The sequence below is a fragment of the Mandrillus leucophaeus genome, unplaced genomic scaffold (genome assembly GCF_000951045.1).
Source record: "Mandrillus leucophaeus isolate KB7577 unplaced genomic scaffold, Mleu.le_1.0 Scaffold145, whole genome shotgun sequence".
In the NCBI taxonomy this organism is placed as follows: Eukaryota; Metazoa; Chordata; class Mammalia; order Primates; family Cercopithecidae; genus Mandrillus; species Mandrillus leucophaeus.
This window is the reverse complement of record NW_012101421.1, coordinates 4,943,010-4,966,088: the sequence shown is the minus strand read 5'-3', so window position 1 is coordinate 4,966,088 and position 23,079 is coordinate 4,943,010. Positions and strand designations below refer to the sequence as shown.

The window sequence follows — 23,079 nt, the reverse complement described above, 5'->3', positions numbered from 1 at the left end:
CCCGCCACCACGCTCGGCTAATTTTTTGCATTTTTAGTAGAGACAGGGTTTCACCGTGTTAGCCAGGATGGTCTCCATCTCCTGACCTCATGATCCACCCACCTCAGCCTCCCAAAGTGTTGGGATTACAGGCGTGAGCCACCGCGCCTGGCCAGTTTATGCTAATTTCTAAAAGTTACATATAGGTTTAACAGCAAGGTATAGGTTAGGAAGAAATGGAATAGTCTTAAACTTTCTATTGAAATATATACATGCAAAAAGTTGACAAATCTTAAGTGTACAGCTGAATGAATTTCCACAGTGAAAGCATCAAGCAGTCAGCACCCAGATGAAGAAACAGACGATTACCAATACCCCAGAGGATTCCTTTGTGCCCCTCTCCAAGGTAACCACTCTACAGGACTTCTAGTACTACTGATGAGTTTTGCCTGACTTTTTGAACATTACTTAAAGGGAGTAATATAAAGCAACAGTTCTCAAACTTTTTGACTTATAATCCCTTTACACACTTAGAAATTGAGGACCCCAAAGGGCTTTTGTTTCTGTGGATTATGGCTATTAATGTTTACCATCTTATAAATTAAAACAATTTTTAAAGTGCAAGCATCCACAAACACATAATACATTAGCTCTTGGAGATGACTCATCATTGCCATGTAGTGTGCCCATTATCAAGGTATTGCCTCTTAGTTCGAAATACACCTTTTATTACCTGTACTGTGATAATGGAACCGGCCCCTATAAGCATTTCTCCTTTGCAGTATGCATGATGCATACTTAAGCTCTGTAGGTAGAAGGTGCTGGAGGGACAATGCAGGAGGAAGATACTTCCCTCCCCGGTTCCAGCGTGCTTCCATTTGTTTTCCTCTCCCTCAAACTGTGCGGCTGCCAGTGGACTGTGGTGGATAACCAGGGCATTCACCCCGCTGAACTTCAACAGCACCCCCACAACAACAGACCACATATATGATGGTAGTCCCATATCATTATAATGGAGCTGAAAAATACCTATGGTCTAGTGTCATTGTGGCCACCATCAACATACTAGCATAATTACTTAATATGCAAAGTACATTTAGTAGAGCCTAAGTGTACAGTGTTGATAAAGTCTACAGCAGTGTATACAGTAAAGTCTTAGGCCTTCACATCCACTCAGCACTCACTCACCCAGAGCAAGTTCCACTTCTGCAAGCTCCATTCATGGTAAGTGCCCTATACACGTGTACCATTTTTCATCTTTTATACCATATTTATACTGTATCTTTTCTACGTTTACATACACAAGCACTATTGTACTACACAACTGCCTACAGCATTCAGTACAGAAATATACTATGCAGGTTTAGAGACTGGGAGTAATAGGCTATACCGTATAGCCTAGGTGTGTAGTAGGCTGGACCATCTAGGTTTGTGTAAGTACACTCTATAATGTTTACACGATGACAAAATTGTCTAATGACCTATTTCTTAGAACATACCCCAGTCATTAAATAACACATAAGTGTACCTAACAATTCAGAAATATAGAGCTACAGAAGTCGCTTGGTATTTACTATTACTAATATTTTTCTATTGTTATAGTCCTACTCTGGCTGGATGCAGTGGCTCATGTCTACAATCCCAGCACTTTGCAAGGCTGTGGCAGGAGGATCACTTGAGCCCAGGAGTTTGAGACCAGCCTGGGCAACAAAGTGAGACCCCGTTACTAAAAAAGTCCTACTCTATTTATCTTATCTCAGGGCACTGGCCTGAAAAGGTCCTGCTGACTTTTTATTAAGTTCCTGAAACTGCATTAAGAGGATTAAATATATTATCCCATGTATGCTTGTAACAACCCTAAGACAGAGTTATTACTCTCCAAATTTTACAGATGAGGAAACTGAGGCTTAAAGTAATAGATTGTTCATGATAGCAGCTAGTAACAGAACTACAAGCTGAATCCACAACTTATGATAAAACTTGTAATGCTCATCAATCATCCATATGTATGTCAAGAACTACAGTTTGAAAGAAGAGCCAAGAAAAGAATTTTCAAGAAATTTCTACACCAAGGTGACTATGCATGTATAATCCGATGCTCTCCTCCATGTCCCTTCAAGCTATGATTTTCAATGTATTCTTTTTCCCCCATTAAATTTCATCTGTCACTAGCATTTATCAATGACAACTCATATTTCATAAAATGTCTGGCTACCTGCCAGGCAGTGTTTGGCAATGTTACAAAATTACTTCTCTGTATACTCTCATTCAGAGAAGATCAACTAAGATCTAACCATAAAAGTAAGAGCAAAGCACAGTGATTCAGAGCACATATTTTGACCCTGAGACCTAGATTCAAATTTCACTTGCGTCACTTACTAACTGTACTTTGGACAAATCATTTAATTTCCCTAAGTCCAAGTTTCCCCATTTGTAAACTGAGCACATTACTACTACTTTGCCCATCTGTTTGAATATGACAATGTGTATAATACTGGTATATAATAAAGCATTCAATAAATGCTATTAAAATTAGTTTTTAAGTATCTAAGACTAACTATATAGGATGGAATTGGCTTACTAGATGATTTGGAATCTGTCTTACACTTCCTTCCCTAAGATTACACATGAGAAAAGTTATTCAGGGACTGTTGGTTCTATTTAACTCTTCTGAACAGTGTAATAATGTCATTCTTCCCTCTAGTTTCCTTCAGGAAACGTGCCCTTAGAGACTGTACAAGGCAGTAGAAGTTATTGGCAGACAGGATGATCCGGACACAGCCAGCTACACACCAGTTAAGCCCATGTCCTAGAACATAAGCAAGGTTTCTCTGGATTCCAAAAGGTGGTGAAAAAGCTGCACTCCAGGGGCCATCCCACAGCATCATTCCTTCCACATAGGGGAGCAGGCATGGAAAGCAGCTGACTACCTCTGTCCAGCACAGCTGAGGCTTAAGAAAATACTATCTAATATTTACCACTTGGCATTTCATTGTGAATCTGCTTTGGAAGTCAGGAAATGACTAGTAAAATAAAGAAAAAAAGGTGGAGATGGAAAAGTCCCTTTGGAGTCAGCTTCTCCTGAGAATCAAATAGGGACGTGGAGCTCACTCCTTGAACAGAGGCCTTCTCTGTATCCTAGATTGCAGGAAGTGTGCAAAACACTATACAAATCCTCACAACCACCCTTGTAATTCTCCTTATCTTAGAGATAAGGACCTGAGGTATAGAAAAGTCAGGCAACTTGTCCTAAACCACATAGCCAGTAAATGGCAGAGCCAGACTTGGACTTTGCCATTATCAAGATATTAATGAGAAATTTACCTAGAGACAATTTGAAAAGGAACAAACAGAGAAAAAATAAGAGTATAGATTGAGAAGCTCTAGTATATGCATATAAGTAGCTCCAAAAGAACAGACTGGAGGAAATAATGAAGCAGCAGTATTTGAGATTACAGCTAGGAATGTCCCACAATTGAAGAAAAATATCAGTGCTCACATCAAAAGTACACTATGTGCACTGAACATGTAGATACATAAAGATAAATCTACACTTTCACAATTACAAGATACATAGGTCTTACTAATAAAGGAAAAGTATACAGCTTCCAAACCAAGAGACAGAAAACCATGAATGGTAAAACTTTACCAGTTGAAACTGTATCAATTAGAAAAGCAGGAAAAGAGGGAAAAAAGGAAAAAGATACTAAACAGAAAGCAAGATTTATTAGGTCAAAGTTTATGAAACTGTCATTTTCTTGGGTCAAAAGTGGTTGAATATCAGTTTCATATGGTTCAACATAAAAGAAGTTCAAATATATCAAGTCATAATACATGTAGATCAAGTCATAATATACACAAAAGTCATCTATTAAAAACCAAAGATTAAATTTAAAACACAAAGTTCCAGCCTGGGCAACATGGTGAGACCCCCATCTCTACAAAACATTTAAAAAATTAGCCAAGTGTAGTGGTATGTGCCTGTAGTCCTTGTTACTCGAGAGGCTGAGGTGGGATGACCGTTTGAGCCCAGGAGGTTGAGGCTGCAGCCAGCTGTGACTGCGCCACTGCACTCCAGCCTGGGCAACAGAGCAAGACCCTGTTTCTCAAAAATATATATGCGTGTACATACATACTGAGAGTCCATTCAATGGTAGGCTGCCTATGAACATGAGCACGAGAGAAGCAAAAAATTAAATAAATAAATGGTAGGCTGTCATTTAAAAGAAAAAAGTCCAGCCATCTAGTAGAAATACACCTAAAACAAAGTCCTTTCCTATGCCAAGATCACAAAGATCTATTTTCTCCTATGTGAACTTTTAGGGCTTTGCTGGTTTGCCTTCACATTTATTTCAGGTAATACATATAAAATTGATTTTTCTGTATGGTGTGAGGTAAAGATGCAGTTTCAGTTTTGTCTTGAATTATATCAAGTTGGCCCAGCATCATTCATTTGTTCATTTTTTAGAAGATCATCCTTCTCCTACTGCCACATAGTGCCACCTTTGTCCTAAACCAAGTGTTCAAGTATGTATTGGACTGGTCATGAACTCGCTATTGTGTTCCACTGATCTGCTTGTCTATCCTTGCAACAATACCACATTATCTTAATTACTATAGTTTTCTAAGAAATCTTAATAGTTCTGTAAGAATGTCTAGCTCTTCCAGGTCTTTGCGTTTCCAGTCACATTTGAGAATCAACTGGTCAAATTACATATGCAAACGTGGTTGTGACTGGAACTGCATTAAATCTACTAATGAATGTGGAAAGAACCAACATCTTTATAATATTAAGGAGTCCGACCCCATGAATGTGGGATAGTTCTCCATTTATTTAGGTATTTAATTTTTCTTTGCTTTAGAGTTTACTCTGAAGAGCCTTTCTTGGATATCTGATATTTTCAGATTGCATTATAAGTATTATTTAAAATTGTTTTATTTCCTAGCTTTTGTAAGAAAACAACATACAGAAATGCAATTTATTTTTCTTTTTAATATTAACCTTAAAATCTTCAACCTTGCTGAATACACTTTTTTTTTTTTTTTTTTTTTTTTTGAGACACAGTCTCACACTGTCACTGAGGCTGGAATGCAGTGTGGCATAATCATGGTTCACTGCAACCTCGAATTCCCGAGCTCAAGACATCCTTCTGCCTCAGCCTCCTGAGTAGCTGGGACTACAGCTATGAACCACTGTGTCCAGCTATTTATGTAATTTTTTTGTAGAGATGGGGTCTCATCATGTTGCTCAGGCTGGTCTTGAATTCCTGGACTCAAGCAATCTTCCTGCTTCAGGTGCCCAAAGTGCTAGGGTTACAGGTGTGAATCACCGTGCCCAGTCTCTAAACACTTTTTGATTCTAATCCTCTAATTCTTTTGGATTTTTGTTATACACAATCATGTCAACTGCAAATAATAAAATTTTAATGAACTTCTTAAATTAATACATTTTAACAAATTTTAATTCCTCTTTTCCAATCCTTGTAACAGTTACTTATTTTGCTCGCCTCCTTACACTGGTTAAGACCTCCAGTACGACACTGAACAGAAGTGGTGTTAACAGGCATCTGTGTCATGTTCCAGATCTCAAAGGGAAAGCTTTCAAAATTATTATTAAATATAGATATTTGCTGGGAGGGTTTTGTTTTTCTAGAAACATCTTGTCAGATTAAAGAAGTTCCCTTCTATTCCTAGTTTGCTAAGGGGTTTTATCATGACAGTGACAAATTTTATCAAATGTTTTTCCTGTATCTAATGAAATGATCACACAACTTACCACCTGTTTTCCTATAAATGTGGTGAATCTAAATGATCCTAAACCAACTTCACATGCCTGGAATAAACCAACTGATTTTTAATGTATTATTTATATTGCTGGATTTCACTTGTAAATCTGCATCTATATCGAGATTACTGGTCTGTAATATTTCTTTGTTGTAATAACCTTGTTGGATTTTCATATCAAGATCATGCTGATTTCATGAAATAAGTTTGATATGTTGCTTCGTTTTCATTGGCAAAGCCATCTATGCCTGGAAGTCTGTGTTTATGTCTGACTTCGTGAGTATCTGTGTGTAACGATCTTTTTTTTCCTTTGAGATGGAGTCTTGCTCTGTCACGCAGGCTGGAGTGCAGTGGCGTGACCTGGGCTCACTACAAGCTCCACCTCCCGGGCTCACACCATTCTCTTGCCTCAGCCTCCTGAGTAAGTGGGACTACAGGCATGTGCCACCACGCCTGGCTAATTTGCAGTTTTAGTAGAGACCGGGTTTCACCATGTTAACCAGGATAGTCTTGATCTCCTGACCTCATGATCTGCCTGCCTCAGCCTCCCAAAGTGCTGGGATTACAGGTGTGAGCCACCATGCCCAGCCGTGTGTAATGATTTTAAATAATTAATTTAATAGCTTATATTAATATTATAACACTTAATAGCTATAACTTAATACTTAATAGCTATAACACTTATATTTTCTACTTTTTTCTGATGTCAGTTTTACTAAGTTATATCTTTCTAGGAACTAGTAAGTTCATCTAAATTTTTAAAAATTGGGGTGTTATTTATAATATTCACTTATAATCTTATCTTTATGTCATTGTGGTAAGAACACTTACCATGAGATCTAGGTTTTTAAGGGTACAATGCAGTGTTGTTATCTACAGGCACAATACTGTATAGCAGATATCTAGTCCTTATTCATCTTGCATAACTGAAACACTAATCAGCATCTCCTTTCTCCCCTGCCACTGGACCCTGGCAACTACCATTCTACACCCTGCCTCTATGAGTTTAACTATTTAAAAAACCTCATAAAATCTACGTATAATCTTTCAAATGTCTGCAAGATGTGCAGGGATGCTGTCTTTTTCATACCATTATCTGCTATTTAGGAAGGCGTTTTTTGATTTTATTTTATTGATTTTTTTCCAAAGAACTTTCAGCTTTGTTGAGCCTCTATACTTGATGTTTGTATTCTACTTTATAATTTCTCATCTTTGTGATATATTATCTTCTAAGTTCTGGATCTGTAATGACACCAGCTTTCACTCCTTATATGGATTTGTGCCTCTCCTTATTTTCTTGATTAGTCCATTTTAACATTTTTTTTCCCATGAACTTTTGACTTTGCTGTTCCTCTACTGTACGTTTTTATTTCCTAAGTTTCCAAGCTTTAAGTTTCCACTCTTTCTTCTACTTATTCTAATTTGTTCCTTTTCTAATTTCTTAAGATGGTTAGTTCAGTAATTTTCCATCTTCTTTTTAAAAAAAGTTATGTATTTAATGGTACATATTATCACCTAAGCATGGAATTAGCTTCATTCCACAAGTTTTGATATGCAGCATTCACATTGTCAACTTTGATAACGTATTTTCTTCCTCAATGCACTGAATTCCTAGCTAACATGAGCTACAAAAAGAGAAAATAGACAAATGAAACATGTAATGAACCTGTCCAATAACAATGCATATTATGGGCCAGATCTCACACCTTTAATACCACAAGCACACAATTTACTTGACTTTAAGGATATTGGTACAATGCCTTTAGGTCCAACTACCAATTCACAGGACAGGGAACTGAAGAACATGTTCAATGACACCACAGTGATGCAGTCAGCAAAATGTAGGCTGAGAAAAGATGTGAGGTATTCTACCTGGATTCTTCAAATAATAAACTGTAAGGAAAAAAGATAGAGAAGGAACCTACAGACTTAAGAGACTTAAGAGAATACCCACCAGCTGCAATTTTGATCCTGACACCTACACTATAAAAAAAGAAATATGTATGTCATAACTAGGGAAGTCTGAATATTAACTGAGTATTTTATGATATGAAGGGATCATTGTTTATGTTATTTTAGGGGTGAAAATGGTATCATGATTTTTATTTTTCTTTTCTATGAGTCCTTATCTTTCAGAGCTACATACCAAAATATTTAGAAATGTTTTGTCTTTGCTTGGGGTTAGAGAATATGCTTCTAATCTTACTTACCTGGTTGTTCACAAAAAGCCATAAACCACACAGGTGTCGACATAGGGCTGCTGCTATTGTGTCAGGGGCTTATCCCAGAGCAAATGATCACAGCAAGAGTAAAGACCAATGTGGAAGCCACAGCATATTTGATAACATAATATTGAAGGAGATACTTCATTTTACTTGCACCATGTTCTATTGCTCAAACAGACCAATCTTAGTGCAACATGGAGACTACAAAGAGGTGTGAATCCCAGGAGGCAAAGATTGTTGGGGGACATCTCAGAGGGTATAAGAATTCATAAGACAAAACTGTTAGGAATTGCTGAGGCTGAGTGGTGAATACATGAGGGTTCATTACATTATTATCTCTATTTTTGTATACATTTGAAATTTTCCATAATAAAAATTCTAAAACTTTTTTTTTTTAAAAAGGGTATCAGTCTAGAGATGGAATGAAGACATAAAAAGGCTACTCAGTGGTAGTAGTGACTCTGCGCTACCTCCTAGGCAGCCCAGTCCCACAGAGACCCAGCGGTTGGCCAGAAGGACTATGTACTGGCAGCTTTCACAAAAGTGGACTTTGTTGGGTCTGAGGAGTCTTGATCATCAAGTGTGAAACTTGGTGCATAAGCATTTGTATCACACCATTTCAACACTGTTCCTAGTATCATAAAGCTGTTCAATGTCCAAAACCTGGTGACTTACAATGCATTTAGAAGGTACTCATTAATAAAAGTATCTTCAAAAACCACATCAAGACAAAAAGACATAAATGTTTAATAACATGTGTTGAGAGTGGTGATATACTTAGGGGAGTTATTAAGATGACAAAAACGATTCTACTAGAAACAATAATAGTTGAGGTTCTTGAACGAAGTGTAAGGTTGTTTATAATACAAGCATCATTCAAACTGTAGACTGTGGAGAGTCTACAGTTTTCTTCAACAATGTTTAAATTTTCAGGAAAGCAAACAGTTTGTGAAAAATCTTTACAAATTAAGCTTCTTTTGACGGATCTCCACTTAATCAACTTGCTGGATAAAGAGATACTCTTCATCTCCTCTGTTTAATTTTTACATGCACAGTATTCAACAGTTACCTTATCATGACTTATTCATGGCTAAGCCATGTAGTAGTAAACTATGATTACTTTTGTTTTCTCTGAACAAGTTTTTTAAAGTTTTCCCTGAAGGTAGTGCCCATTTAATTTTTTTTCTTACTATGGTTTTCTATGTATTTTAATCCCAAACTTCCCACCAATTGTCTAAATCTACTGTAGACATTCAGCCAAATCAGGTGTAACTTCAATGGCATCTTCCTGAAGTCTCTTCTGGAATTTTCTCACTGGCTCCGTCTGGGCTGGTCGCTTCTGCCTGTGCAACTCTCACTCAGGCTCTCCCTTCATCATCTTCTGGTCATTCTCACCATTTCTCACACAAGCTGAATCTCCTGTTTTCTACATTCTATGTCTTTCTTGTCCTTAGTTTATTTAAAACTAAGGTTTTAAATGGTAGTGTCCTATCTCTAGTAACTTCCTGAGAATGGCTGCTTGGCAGTTCAATGTTCTGAGATCTTGCATGTCCAAAAATATCCTCATTTAACCGGTGCACTTTATTGCAAGTTTGGCTGAATATAACATTTTAGTTTAGAAATTATTTTCCTTTAGAATTTTGCTCCTTTGTTTCTAGAGTTGCTGCTGAGAAGTTTGAAGGCATTCTGATTAATAACCCTTTGATTGTGACCTGCTTTCGCCTCTTAAGAAACCTGTAAAAGGTCTTTCTTTTTCCCCCTTGGGAGTTGAAATCTTCAGTGTTCTGAAAGTCACAATGTCTTGGAGTACAGTCTATCTTCATCTATTGTCACAAAAAGTTGGTGGGCTCTTCCAATTTGAAAATTTGTGCAGTTCAGTTATGGAAAATTTTGTGGATAAATTTTCTCTTCCCTATTTTTAAAATTCTTTTTGAGACTCCTATTATTAAAATATTGGATTTCCTGATTGTCATTTCAATGTTCATATAATTTTACTGTTGTCCATCTCTTTGTTGCATTTTTATTTTCATTTTTTTATTTTCAAAAGCTCTTTCTCGTTCTCTCAGTGTATCTTTTGAATAGTATCCTATTCTTATTTTATGGTTGTAATATATTCTCTATTTTGTTGAGGTTATTAGTTATTTCTCTTAATGTGTTCTACCTTAATAGTTTTTCTTCCCTCAAAGTTGCTTTTTTCTGTTTGTTGAGGGCTTCCTGAGATGTCTAGTATTCTTTGCTTATCTATTTGTTACTAAGAATGCAAGACCAAGAGGCTGAATATGAGGCCTAAACACGTGAGTAGGACTCACTGACTATGCATTTCCATAAGGGTGATCAGGCTGCGCCATTAAGTTGGAAACTTTCCCAAGTCAATCAGCACTAAAATGCAATTTCTTGGAAATTCAGAACATACTTTTCATTCACATACTCTCAGGACCACACTAGGTACTTACCCTTCTCTCTAGGGCTATCCAATTCTGATGAGAAAGATCTTCCAGTCTCTTCTCTGGAGGAGGCAAACTTGGCTGCCAGCATCAATGGGAGCAAGGAGTGTAGGGGGCCTCAGCACAGAATGTATATGTTCACTTACTCTACCTATTTTCTGTAGTTTGCTTGCTTTTAACTCGGCCTATTGTACTCTAGTACCTTGTATTACCTTCTTATGGCACAACTAGACATCTAATTTGTATATTGCTGATATGAGTGTAAACTGGTATAAACATTTTGGGAAAATGTCTGGTAACACATGCTAATGCTATATAAATGCATAATCTATTCCTTCCTCTAGTATATAGCAAACAGTAACGGGCACTTAAGTCCTCCAAAAGACATGAACAAGAATGTCACCACAGTTTTATTTATAGTGGTCAAAAAGTAGAAATAATCCAAAGGTCTATCAATGTATAAATAAACGATGGCATATTCATATTACAAATCACTATACTACAGTAGAAAAGAATAAACTTCTGATATATGCAACAATATGAATTTTAAAGGCACAAAAAATGGTGTGGATCCATTATAAAAAGTTCAAAAAGAGACAAAACTACTCTATGTTTAGAGAGGTCAATATAATGGCTGCCTCTGGGGATGGAAGTACTGACTACAAAAAACATAAAGAGACTTTCAAGGGTGATGGGATCATTCTATGTCTTGATTTGGCTGATGGTTACACAGGTGTATACATAGCAAAAATTCAGCGAACTGTGCACTTATGACTGTTTTTTTCACTGTTTCAAGTTACATACAACTTAAATCTTTTGTAAAAAGTTGAGTATGTATTTTGGTAATAATAAAGTTTAAAATCCCCTACTAATCCATTAAGATAAATAATTATCTTCCAATACCTGAAATACATAGTGCTAATAATCAGTAGAAGCTTGAGATATTATTTCTATCAGCATTTAATTATTTTCTAAGTGGGGTAAGTAGTAACATAGTGATATAACATTTGCCTTAAGAACAATCAGCACTCAAGTGCAATTTACTGAAAATTCAGAACATACTTTTCATTCACATACTATCAGGACCACAATAGGTACTTACCCTTCTAACCTAACATCTGGTAAAGATCTGTTGAGTGCAATCATCTCACTTGCCATTAAATTGAACTGATTGATTTTAAACATCTCTTTCATCTTTTCTTGATCCTCTTTAGGAATGACGACTGGTTTCCCCATTTCTCCAGGACCTTCATGAGGCTTTTGTACTGGCTCTAGAACTAAGAATAGGAGGAAACTTAACTAACATTAATTTCATAGCAATTGATTGATTCATGATTCTATTTAATAACATTTGTGTTTGAACTGTGCCCTCAACAACCAGACCCCTTTCTGGGCCCACCCTCTCCAAGGCTGTTAACCCTTCCAAGGGGCTGTCTTGTCTTCCACCTCCACACCAGTGTCCTGATTCAAGACTTCCTCACCTTGCCCCACTCACCTGAGTCACTGCATGGTGTTGGCTCCCATCTCAAAAGCTACTCCCACAATGACCTCCCTAAAGTGCAGACTTCACTGTTATTCCTATGGCCTCCTAGAGTCCAACCTCTGTAATGTGGAATTGAACCTAATTTTCCAAACCTATCACCTGCTAGGCCTTCTTCTCCCACCCCACAGTACTTCATCTTCTGGTCAAACAGCCACCCACTGCCTTCCTTCCAACGTGCCTCACATTTTCCTGCTTCCATGCCTTTGCTCACATCCCGTTCCCACTTCCATCGCTGCAACACCAAATTCCTATTTGCCTTCCCATGCCCAACTAAAATGGCTTCTCTTGCCTGTAGCTTTTCTGAATCTCTCTGTAGTGGTTATTTACTACTCTTGACTATCACATTATTTTATCCAGGGTTCTTATGTCTCTAACCAATTACTATCTCTCATTATAATGATTGTCAAACCTATCTCATGTACCCCTCCCATTAGAACAAGTATTCTCATCAAAAGTAATGTTATCTCTTGATATAGACATAAAAAGAGCAATGTGCCTGATGAGCACTTCCCAAGCTTTGTTCCTTATTATATGCTTTTGAGATGTTAATAAATATCCAAGAAAAACAGGTTCTGGGATTCATTAAATTTGGAAGGTGCTATGTTAAAAACTTCTCATCTAAAAGGGATGGCTAAAGAATGGGGTGGGGCCAAAAACGGGATGAAAATACATTTTATGCATTACTTATTTTAAAATCTAAAGTTATTCTCTTGTAGAATGTTTTTTAGGCACCCTCAAAACATTTCTAAACAAAAATAGTGGCATCAAGGCACAGAAAAGCCATCTCTCTTCAGTCAGGCTTCATCTGTGCAAGAACAAGACTAGCTGGTAAAGTTGACTTTATTTAGGTGATTGTTTCGGCCAGTGGTACAAAGCCACCGACCAATACCAGAGCTGCAGGATGTGAAACTATTCATTGTGTCCTCAACCATGTCCAGAATTTAAAAACAGATTTCAGAGAATGATGATGAAAACAGTGTGCATTACTTTTCCCCTGTTCTCAGGATAAACTGTGTTTTTATGAGGAACAAATCACTTTAAAAATTATAGGAAACTCAAGTAAAAACAAGTTTTTAAAAACAAGTCCTGCCTAATATTTGCCCAGTAAGTAAGCTCCTTAAATATAATGGTTGGTAGAATTTTTTTAAATTCTCAATGACAAAAATCATCAACAAGTGTAGTAAAAACTATAATACAAATACAGAAGTGTAATGCTCCATACAAAATAAGCCTTTAAAGCTTTAAAAATCATAAATTGTAAAACTCGTATAGTCATTTCTACTTGCCAGTCTCCTCCGAAAGTAAAGAACAACCAACAGATTTTGGGACTGGTATATCAGGGGTCAAAAGGAACCAGCAGAGGTCTGAAGGTGACAACGATCTTTTGTGGATGGCACAGAAAACATAAAGAGTAGGTGGGAGACATCTAGTGGCCCTGATTATAAATATCCTTCTGTTACCCATGCCCTATTTTAGTATAAAATAATGCGTTACAAAAAAATGAAAATAGAAACGTTTTCACGCTGCTCAATTTTTAAATGAAGAGTATTAACGTATACATATACCATCTGTGTTTTTGCTAGGGGGAAAAAGATCCTCAACCTGATCAAGCCTCTAGACCTAATTCACAGGAAATATGTGAGACAAAGGCACATGGCATGCACCATTAAAGGGATGCAAATCCAGACTGCAGGAAACTGGAAATGAGAAATACCTCAATTTCTTCTTCAACAACAAAACAGGTCGGAGGGAGACAAAGAGAAAGAGGTATCCATGCCACAAAACTAGCCATGAGTTGACAACTCTTGAGGCCAGATGATGGATCTATGAGAGTTTAAATTTTGTTTGTTTGTTTTTTGAGACAGAGTCTCACTCTGTCACCCAGACTAGAGTGCAGTGGTACAATCCTGGCTCACTGCAACCTTTGCCTCTCAGATTCAAGTGATCCTCCTGTCTCAGCCTCTCCAGTAGGTGGGATTACATACGTGCACCACCATATCTGGCTAATTTTTGTATTTTCAGTAGAAATGGGTTTCCACCATGTTGGCCAGACTGGTCTTGAACTCCTGACCTCAGGTGATCCACTCACCTCGCCTCCCAAAGGGCTGGGATTACAGGTGTGAGCCACTGTGCCCAGCCATAATTTTCTATTCTCTCTACTTTTGTTTCTGTTTGAGAATTTTCAAGGTGGAGGAGGGGCATTAAGGACGACTGGAGAAATTATTACTATAAATACTACAAAACATAAACTTAATTGCTTATTACATATGAAACTATATAACCAGAAACTTAAAGTCGGTCTTGCGATCTTAAAGGATCAGGCAAAAATGTACAGCATATACAATCCTGCTGATGAAATATTTTGCACATTTCATCACCTGATATTTATTAATAATCTGAAAATCTAACACAGTACCTGCATTATGTACTCTAACCTACCGTTACATATGAAATTTCAGAGCCACATTTAAAATTACCATTAATCAAAAGTTATATGTCTACTGCATGACTTAGAGAATCCACAATACTCTAATTATTAATAAGAAATTACAATATCCTACAGAATTAAATTTGTCATTAAACGAATTTTCTTGGCAAACGAGTTTGGATGAAATGCATGTGGTTAGTGAATATATGCCATTATTAATGCATTTACAGTATTGGAAAGCAACTAAAAAGATGGTAAGCATTAAGTTTCCATGTACTCTACTGCCAGTCTTCTATGTATATTAAAAGTTAGTTCTGTGAAAATTTTATTAGAAAGAAACTGAAATGAGTTTGGATGTCATTTCATGAACTAAATAAAATATCTCTGCATAAAATTCCACATGCAGCTCATTTCTAAGAATCGAATCACTTTGACAAGGGAGGGACAAAGGTGCCATTCCAAAGTATTATGTGAGAACAAACACATTTTATTATATACTTCAGTTAAGTTTTATTTACATGACACTGTAGATAAGTATCATGATTTAGAAAAGGTATTTACCAAGAAAATCAGAGGTTCACTCTGAAAGTCTCCAAATAAGATTAACATACATAAACCACTGGCATGCCTTTGAATACACTTTAAGGTATTTTTCAAATTTCTTATGTGTGTTTCTCTCATGAAAGTAAAGAGGTATAAAGTTATATGACTTCTTTTTGGGGGGTAAATATACTAATAAAAGGCTAAAATCATTTTTCCCAAACTATTTTCTGATCTTACTATACAATTAACATCTTTACTGTCTTTATGTACTATATTTCACTATTTCAAAATGTTTCCTCCTACATTTTAACATCTCTGAAATTGGAATGTGGCTCACAATGGTAACTAGAATGTTATCACTTTTACAGTGGTATACAGAATATTCTATAAACAAAGGTACGTAAGATGCAATAAAATGCAGCACACTGATTTTTTAAACATCAAAATATCATCTATAACTTTCACTGGTAACTTTCTGCTACTTCAACATCCTTGTCAATTTCCAATTTCATGTTCAATTTACCTGTGCTGCATATATAAAAATCAACACTTAAAAATTTGTTATGAAATTATTATAGCCTTTACTAGTAATACTTTAAAGTTTTTAACCATTGGAAGTTTTTTCTATAAACCATGTTCTCCAAGGCTTCCTAATGTTCAACAGTTGAAATAATTCCAGCATAAAGTACATGAAAAGTTAAATAATTAATATTTTAATGATCTAAAAATGCAGTAATGACAGGAAGAATCAATCACTACTTGAAACTGCATCTTTAAAAACACTGAACACTCTATATAACACCCAAATCCATAAAGTGGATAAATGAGCTAATCCTGGTAAGCAGAAGAGTAGTAAAAATATTCCTAGGCCATAACCCCCACCACTCGTATTCTTTCAAGGGAGCCCAATCTAACTCTAGCAGCAGGAGAACTCTGCTATTTTCAGATAGCCTTAGGTATAAAATACAAGTACAGACCTATAAGAGAACTACTCAGAAAAAAACAAACCCCTCTGGAATCACCAAAGTCTGGCCCACTATTCCTTGAAGCAGGCAAGTAACAGGTAAATAGAAGAATCTTAGAAAACTCTTTAAGTACAGCATATCAACAACAACGTTACAGGAAGCCTTCAGCACTATCACAATGACATCAATCCATTCTATTCAAACCTAGGAAACTTTTTTTCACACCAGAGAGAGTAGAATTTGCTAAATTTCACCGAAATCAGAGCTGTAAAGTAGAACATTCAGAAATTAGGTGCTTCCAACATTGAAACAGTCACTCTGGAGTGTTACAATGCTCAGTGCTTTTTGTTGTTGTTTTGTTTTGGTTGTTTCAAAACAAAGATCCAGGAGGTCCTATGTGTTCTATCAAGAGAGACTTCGATGCCAGGCATGGTGGCTCACACCTGTAATCCCAGCACTTTGGGAGGCCGAAGCAGGCAGATCAACTGAGGTCAGGAGTTCAAGACCAGCCTGGCCAACATGGTGAAACCACGACTCTACTAAAAATACAAAAATTAGCTGGGCGTGGTGGCGGTTGCCTGTAATCCCAGCAACTCGGGAGACTGGGGCAGGAGAATCGCTTGAACCCAGGAGGCAGAGGTTGCAGTGAGCCGAGATCATGCCATCACACTCCAGCCTGGGTGATAGAGTAAGACTCCGTCTTTAAAAAAAAAAAAAAAAAAAAAGAGGGAAACTCTGAGGTCATGCACATGTTAATTCCACTAGAAAGTTGGCATCCTTGGTGCCATTACCCATCCCCTCTCCCTGATCCTCTTTAGTAAACATCTCTTCAAATTCACCACAGCAATTTTTCACTAGCAGAACCTTAATAACTTCTGGGCTCTGAAGACTTAGGACCTCTCAGCACCTGTTGCACTGAAACTTCACATCAAAGCAGATTTTTCAAACTGTTGCTTATTAGCATCAACTGTGCTCTTCCCCTAATCATTTCTCCCCTTAAGACTACCATGGACCTCAAAGATTATCTCCCCTTAGCTATGTACTTTCCCTCCGGCTGCTCAGCCCTTCTCTCACACTGGGACGTCCTTCTCAGTCTGTGCCCTGAACACCCTGACACCCCCAGGCTGTTGTAAAGCCTCTCCACTGTCTGGTCTCCACAACACACAGGCTCCATCTTCAGACTTAACTGAAGTCTAGCCCTCCTCCAGAGTCCATTAACCAACTGTTTCTGGGAGAATGATTCATTCTCCTTTCCTCCAGAGGCAATGATGCCATCTCATACCTCTACATTGCTACTTTCAGATTATTGCTCCTTTAGCTTGTACTTCTGTACAAAACCCAGTCTTTTTCTTTGAAACTTACGCCACTAGTGGTTGTCAAAATTATAATAATCTGTGAATGCTCTTTGAGGAGAATCCTTTTCACGATTCTGATACCACACTGTCTCATCTGCTGAGAATTTGTTCTTTCAAGTATCCCTCCTTTCCCCTATAGTTTAAACCTCTTCCTGAACATATACAAATAATAATACATACATAGAAAACCAACTTCGGCTCCATTTCTCTCTTATAACTACTGTATACTACACGCTTCCCTTCATGCTGAAGCTTCCTAAAGAACAGCCATATCCCTACTGTTTCTCTGGTATATCAAATCCAGAATCCACTGACTTCCACAGTTACCATCCCTGAAATGACACTTGCTAGGGTCACGAGAAGCCCTATACCAAACCTATCAGAAACACTTTATCGCAGGTAAAATCTCTGAGCAAACACCACCCTTGACTGGGCTTCTATGACCTACTCCTTGGGGCTTTTCATTCTACTCTGACTTCTTGGGAAGCCTTCTCTTCCTTCAGTGACCCTCCAGGAGGGGCTCTCCAACAGGGAGTCTGTGTCTTCCAACTCTACACATACCGTGCACAGCCTCATGTATAGACAAGGCTTAAATTCCCATCTGTTTTCTCCATCTTGACCATCCTCTACTGCAGAACATCTCTACCAGTTCCTCAAAGTTATATATTCCAAACTGAGGTTGGGTGCAGTTGTTCATACCTGTAATCCCAGCCCTTTGGGAGGCCGAGGCAGGTGGATCACCTGAGGTCAGGAGTTCGAGAACATCCTGGCCAACATGGTGAAACCCCATCTCTGCTAAAAATAAAAAAATTAGCTGGGTGTGGTGGCATGCGCCTGTAACCCAAGCTACTTAAGAGGCTGAGGCAGGAGAATTGCTTGAATCCAGGAGGCAGATGTTGCAGTGGGCCAAGATTGTGCCACTGCACTCCAGCCTTGGTGACAGAGCGACACTCCATCTCATTCATAAATAAATAAATAAGAAAAATGAAAAAAAAAATTCCAAATTCAACTTCATGCATCCACCTTTTTATCAAAGCTGCTCCTCTTCTGAGGAACATCAATTCTTCCAACCATGGAGACATGAAAGCCACCTTAGACTTTTCTCTTTCTCTTATTCCCTATATTCAATGGCTCCCCAGGTTATGTAAATTCCACTACTTAAATACTTTTCATATATATTCATTTCCTCTCCGTCTCCAATGTCATTTTAGTGTCTGTTCCAAGCTCTTTTCCAAATTCTCACAACAGTCTCAGACTGGTATCTGCTACCTGCCTCGTTCTCTTCCAGTCCATCAGTCACATGACCACTAAAGCATTCTTCCAGAAGTCCAGGTCCAATCAGGCCTTACTCCCTTGTTTAAAATGCTTCAGCACCATGCCGCTGTCTACAGATGAAGTCCCAAATCCCTACAATGCCATAAAAGGCCTTGTGTGACATGGCCTCTGCCATCTCCCAAGCTTCATCCTGTGCTCTTGTTCTCCTATCAACTCTGTTCTCACTTGCTAATCTTGCACATCCTTCTTTCCTTTGCTTGGAAGGTCTTCCCCTCTCCCAACAGACCTAACAAACACCTGCTCAAGCTGATACTCAGCTGGAACATACTTCCTTACTGCAGCTTCTCAGACACCCCAAGGCATTCCTTCCTTTCTACTCTTGTGCATATTCCTAAAGTGATATTTAGTATACTGGTATTTACTATTGTTATTTCTCTTCCATTAGACTGTGAGTTCCCTGAAGGGAGAAATTTTGTCTTATTTTTTTGTTCAACTGTGTATCAACAAAACCTAGTACCTTGCCCAGCACATATAAAAGTCAAAAAAACATTCAAGTGAATCTTCACATGCTACAGAGCCTATTCTTTCTCACTGTCAAGTCTTTACATTTAAGATAGAACACCAGGAGCTTATTATAAATAGCAATGAATTAAGGTAGGGTGAGGGGAAATTTATTCCATTCTGTTTGGGAAAAGAATACTCAAGTTTCTGACTGATGAATGGTAATACCTGTTCTTTGATTTAAACATAGATGGCATGAGTACAGCTCTAGCAACAGTTAAGGAGGCAACATTTTGTCACCCAACAGATACTAAACAGCAGAGCTATAAAGTAAATATATAAACTAACAGGCTGACTTTGGATGAAAAATGTATTAAAACCTTTCAAAAAAGTGAAAATTTAAGTTAAGAATTAGCCTAGGCATTACTGGAATTCAGTGCTAGCAACTGAGCCTAATTTTAGGCAGATTTCCCAGGAAGATATAAATAGAACCAGTTATGTAAGCCCACATATAACAATTACAGTTAAGTTGGTACAGTTAACAATACAAATTAATATTTTTTTCTATTGTAAGTTTTGGGGGATCAAAGGCCCTTCTCATTATAAAAGTGCAAAAAATTTAAATGTGGCTATATGCTTAAAACATGTTGAAAGAGTAATTATTTGTATATAATTTCTAAAAATAGTAGAACTGCTGTACAGCCATGTATTCTATAACTAATCACAGAGTTCAGAGCCCACAACAACTGGATTACTGACTCCTGCAATGCAGTCATTTTCATTATGGTTAAAAATGAAAAAAAAAAAAAAAAAAGAATTTGTTTGTTGAATAAAAGGAGTTTAAAACTGAATTTTCCAAAGTCCTCTGACAAAAATATCAGTACTACCTATTCCCTCCCTCCTTTATATTTGTATATTTTCCTTCCTTTCCATTCTAGATATTGCAATGATCTCACTCCAGCCTCTAGTCTATCACCCAATCTTTTTAAAAGTTCTCCCTAGAAGTACCAACTGGAGCTATCTACAACATTAACAACAACAACAAAAACCTCTCCAGATCACATCTATCTATAAAAACTTCTTCCCCTTAGGACTGAGATGGGAGGGCTGGAGTAATCTCTTTTGATACCTTATAATGCAATTTTAATGCTCTACTCAGCATTAGACTAATCTTCTGTACAACTTTGATATGCCCAACTATGAGATACCCACATTATTAAGTAACATAAAGTAACTTGTAAGAAATTAACTACACTGAATATTGAACACAAAAGTCGAATTTAGCAGTTCTATACACGATACTTTAATGCTTTTAAGTGTTGGATGAACCCATTTGAGAACTATCAATATGATCATCGTATCTCCTACAGGAAGTCAGGGACATCTGTTAATCTAAAAAAGTTAAAATTTTATATTACCCAAATTAGTTAGTAAAAACCAGTGATATACTGATTAAAACAGCTGTATTATAAAATGTCACTCACCATCCCCAGCAGGAAGTCCTCTCTCCTTTTTTTCATCACATTTGTTGCATTCACTGAAGTAAAGCAGCAGGAACATATCCAAGAGTACCCAAATCAAGGAGGTGGCTAGGACCACCTTGCAGTATGCAAATTTTCTCATGGCACTTTAAGTCAAATGCAAAATTTAAAAATATATATATAAATATACAAAGATGAAAATTATTCCAATCCAGTTTCATCAGAAATCACATTCATACCCTACAAAGAAAGGAAAAAAGATTAACTTAAAAATTCAGAACCTCAAAAGTGAATTATAAAATTAATTTAATATTATAAACATTAAATACTATAAATTATTAATTTCATTAAGAATAAGAAATTTCACTATGAAGACTATGTTTGAAAATCAGACTTGGAAAAATGCTTATAAAATATATAAAGAGTATCAGGACTACATAAATAATTCCTACAAATCAATATACAACAATCCAATAGGAAAACAGGTAAAGGATATAAACAGGTACTTTGCAGAACGGAAACCTAACAGCCAACAAACACGTAGAAAAGTGCTCAATTCCCTACAATTAGGAAATGCAAATTAAAACAACAGTGAGCTACTATTTCACACTCATCAAACACCTGGGTCTTAACTACCTTTCTACTCAATTGCTACATTATGTGTTAAGGCAAAAATTAAGCTATTAATTACCATAGGAGATTAGGCAACTAGTGATTCCAAGTGCATTTCAACTGTCCGCATTCAGTACCCAGGCTCAAGAATTAATAAGAGTTCTCCTTGGAGCCTGCACTACAGTAGCTTCCCGAGCTAACTCTCATTCCTCTTTTACACTGAATCTCAATCTAAAACTGCAACAGTCACCAATCATTCAGGAAACAGATTCGTGGAAAGTAAAATGGGAAAGAAAAGTATATGTCATAAGATCTGACATTTAGTCTTGGCTCTGACAATTTTATACACTTCCCTGTTTTTAGTTTCCATTTCCCACCCTGCTATCTCCCTTTATCATGCTATACCATGATGAGAAAATGACTAGAGGAACTGTTAACAATTTTGAAAAGTCATTTGGGATAGTTTGAGCATAGGCGTCTTAAGCATAAGGAATTCATCCTGGAGCATGCTGAAGTAGCCTGAGAGACCTCAGAGAGGTGGAGAATCTCCCGCTCAGCAGCTGACTCTGAGGCTCAAAGCCTGTGTCACTGAAGACCAGGGGAAATATAAACCAAGTGCATTCCTATGAAGTGGAGTGAGGAAACAAGAGTTCGCACTGTGTCCATGCTGAAAGCTACAAATGCAGACGCCCTGGACGGACCAGAGTGTGGGCAAGGTAGCAGCTTCTTACAAGGACAACTTTATGCAACAAGTTCCATGGTGGCCATCAGAGATGCACTTACGTGAACAATTCAGGGCAGGCCTGTAGTTTATCCATGAAATACATACAGCAGTTCTTGCCTACTTCACAAGGTTGCTAGAGAGCAGCCTGAGAAAACACTAAGTGATACTTATAAATGTAAAGTCATTATTTATGCTCATCTCTCTAGGGACTTTGATCACTTGCCATATTCCTCCTTTCACCAAACCAATACTCCCCGACTGCAAGATGAAAACAAGGATGCTACTGTCATGTTCTTACCTGAAAATCATGCTTACTCAATACCTGATACTGGGTCACCTGTAGTGAACAACTACTGATAACTATGGTAACTGAGGTGAGGGGAGAACCTAAAGCATTAGAGTGTACAATGTCAAGGAACAACAGTTCTCACCAGATAAACTATATACATACATTTATATTTTGTGTTATTTCATATGAAAAGCTGCCTCTTTTGATCACTGGCAAAGCAGCCTGATTGCTGGTGCAATATCTGAATTTCAAATGTGGTTTTACGGTCTCTAAAATCCTATTTTTAAAAAATGCCTGCAGAATAGTTAAATGTAAATATAACTTTTCATCTACTTCTACTTAAGTTTTGCAAGGGTGCACAATTAGCTTTTAAGATTGAAGGTGAAGTGCAGTGAAGGGGAAGTGTTTGGGAGAAGAGGGGTGTCTGGCACATTCTACATGGGGTATGAGGAGAAAGGAAGATAAAGGAGAGGCAAAAAAATGATTCCCAGATTTAAGGCCAAGATAACTAGCTAGATGGATGATGGTAATACAATAATGAAAGGAAATACGGACTAAATCAAGAGTTGAGTTAGTTCACACTGAATGTGAGGGGCCTCAAGTCGAGGTGTCAACAGGCAGTCAGGGGAGTAACTGAGTCTGATGTGAAAAGGCAGGTTTGTTAAACATACATACATAAGCAGCAGCCGGGGTCGGCAGAGGGGACGAGGTGGCCAACGAAGAAGGCAGAGAAAAGAAGGGGCTGAAACTCCAGGAGACCCATCACTTTCCACATACTGCAGAAGACAGACCCCTCTGAGAGAGGCATGAGAAGTCAGAGGAAGGAAGGAGTATGGACAAGCCATGTTAGACCCTCTATGAGGCTGAGGTAACAAAGAAAGAATGTCCACAGGGTTTGGCTCTTAGGACGAAGCCACTGGTAATTTGCGGT

The 23,079-nt window shown here is 37.5% G+C and overlaps 1 protein-coding gene and 1 long non-coding RNA gene across 3 annotated transcripts in view; one reads left to right on the top strand and one right to left on the bottom strand.

Annotated features, from left to right (window-relative positions):
• Positions 1-8,709, top strand: part of LOC105535359 — a 10,512-nt gene extending 1,803 nt beyond the window's left edge. Inside the window, exon 2 of the long non-coding RNA XR_001005418.1 lies at positions 8,391-8,709. This is a non-coding gene — a long non-coding RNA (uncharacterized LOC105535359). The remainder of the gene's footprint in view (positions 1-8,390) is intronic.
• GALNT1 (polypeptide N-acetylgalactosaminyltransferase 1) overlaps positions 1-20,765 on the bottom strand; it is a 57,422-nt gene extending 36,657 nt beyond the window's left edge. The window contains exons 1-2 of one of the 2 annotated variants that reach the window (XM_011974431.1): positions 20,527-20,765; positions 11,535-11,709 (exon numbers count right to left, since the gene is read on the bottom strand). In XM_011974431.1, the coding sequence (XP_011829821.1) occupies positions 11,535-11,709; positions 20,527-20,665 (314 nt within the window). In that variant the 5' untranslated portion in view covers positions 20,666-20,765. The remainder of the gene's footprint in view (positions 1-11,534; positions 11,710-20,526) is intronic. The other variant, XM_011974432.1, reaches the window with a different exon arrangement.
• Positions 20,766-23,079: the final 2,314 nt, after the last annotated feature.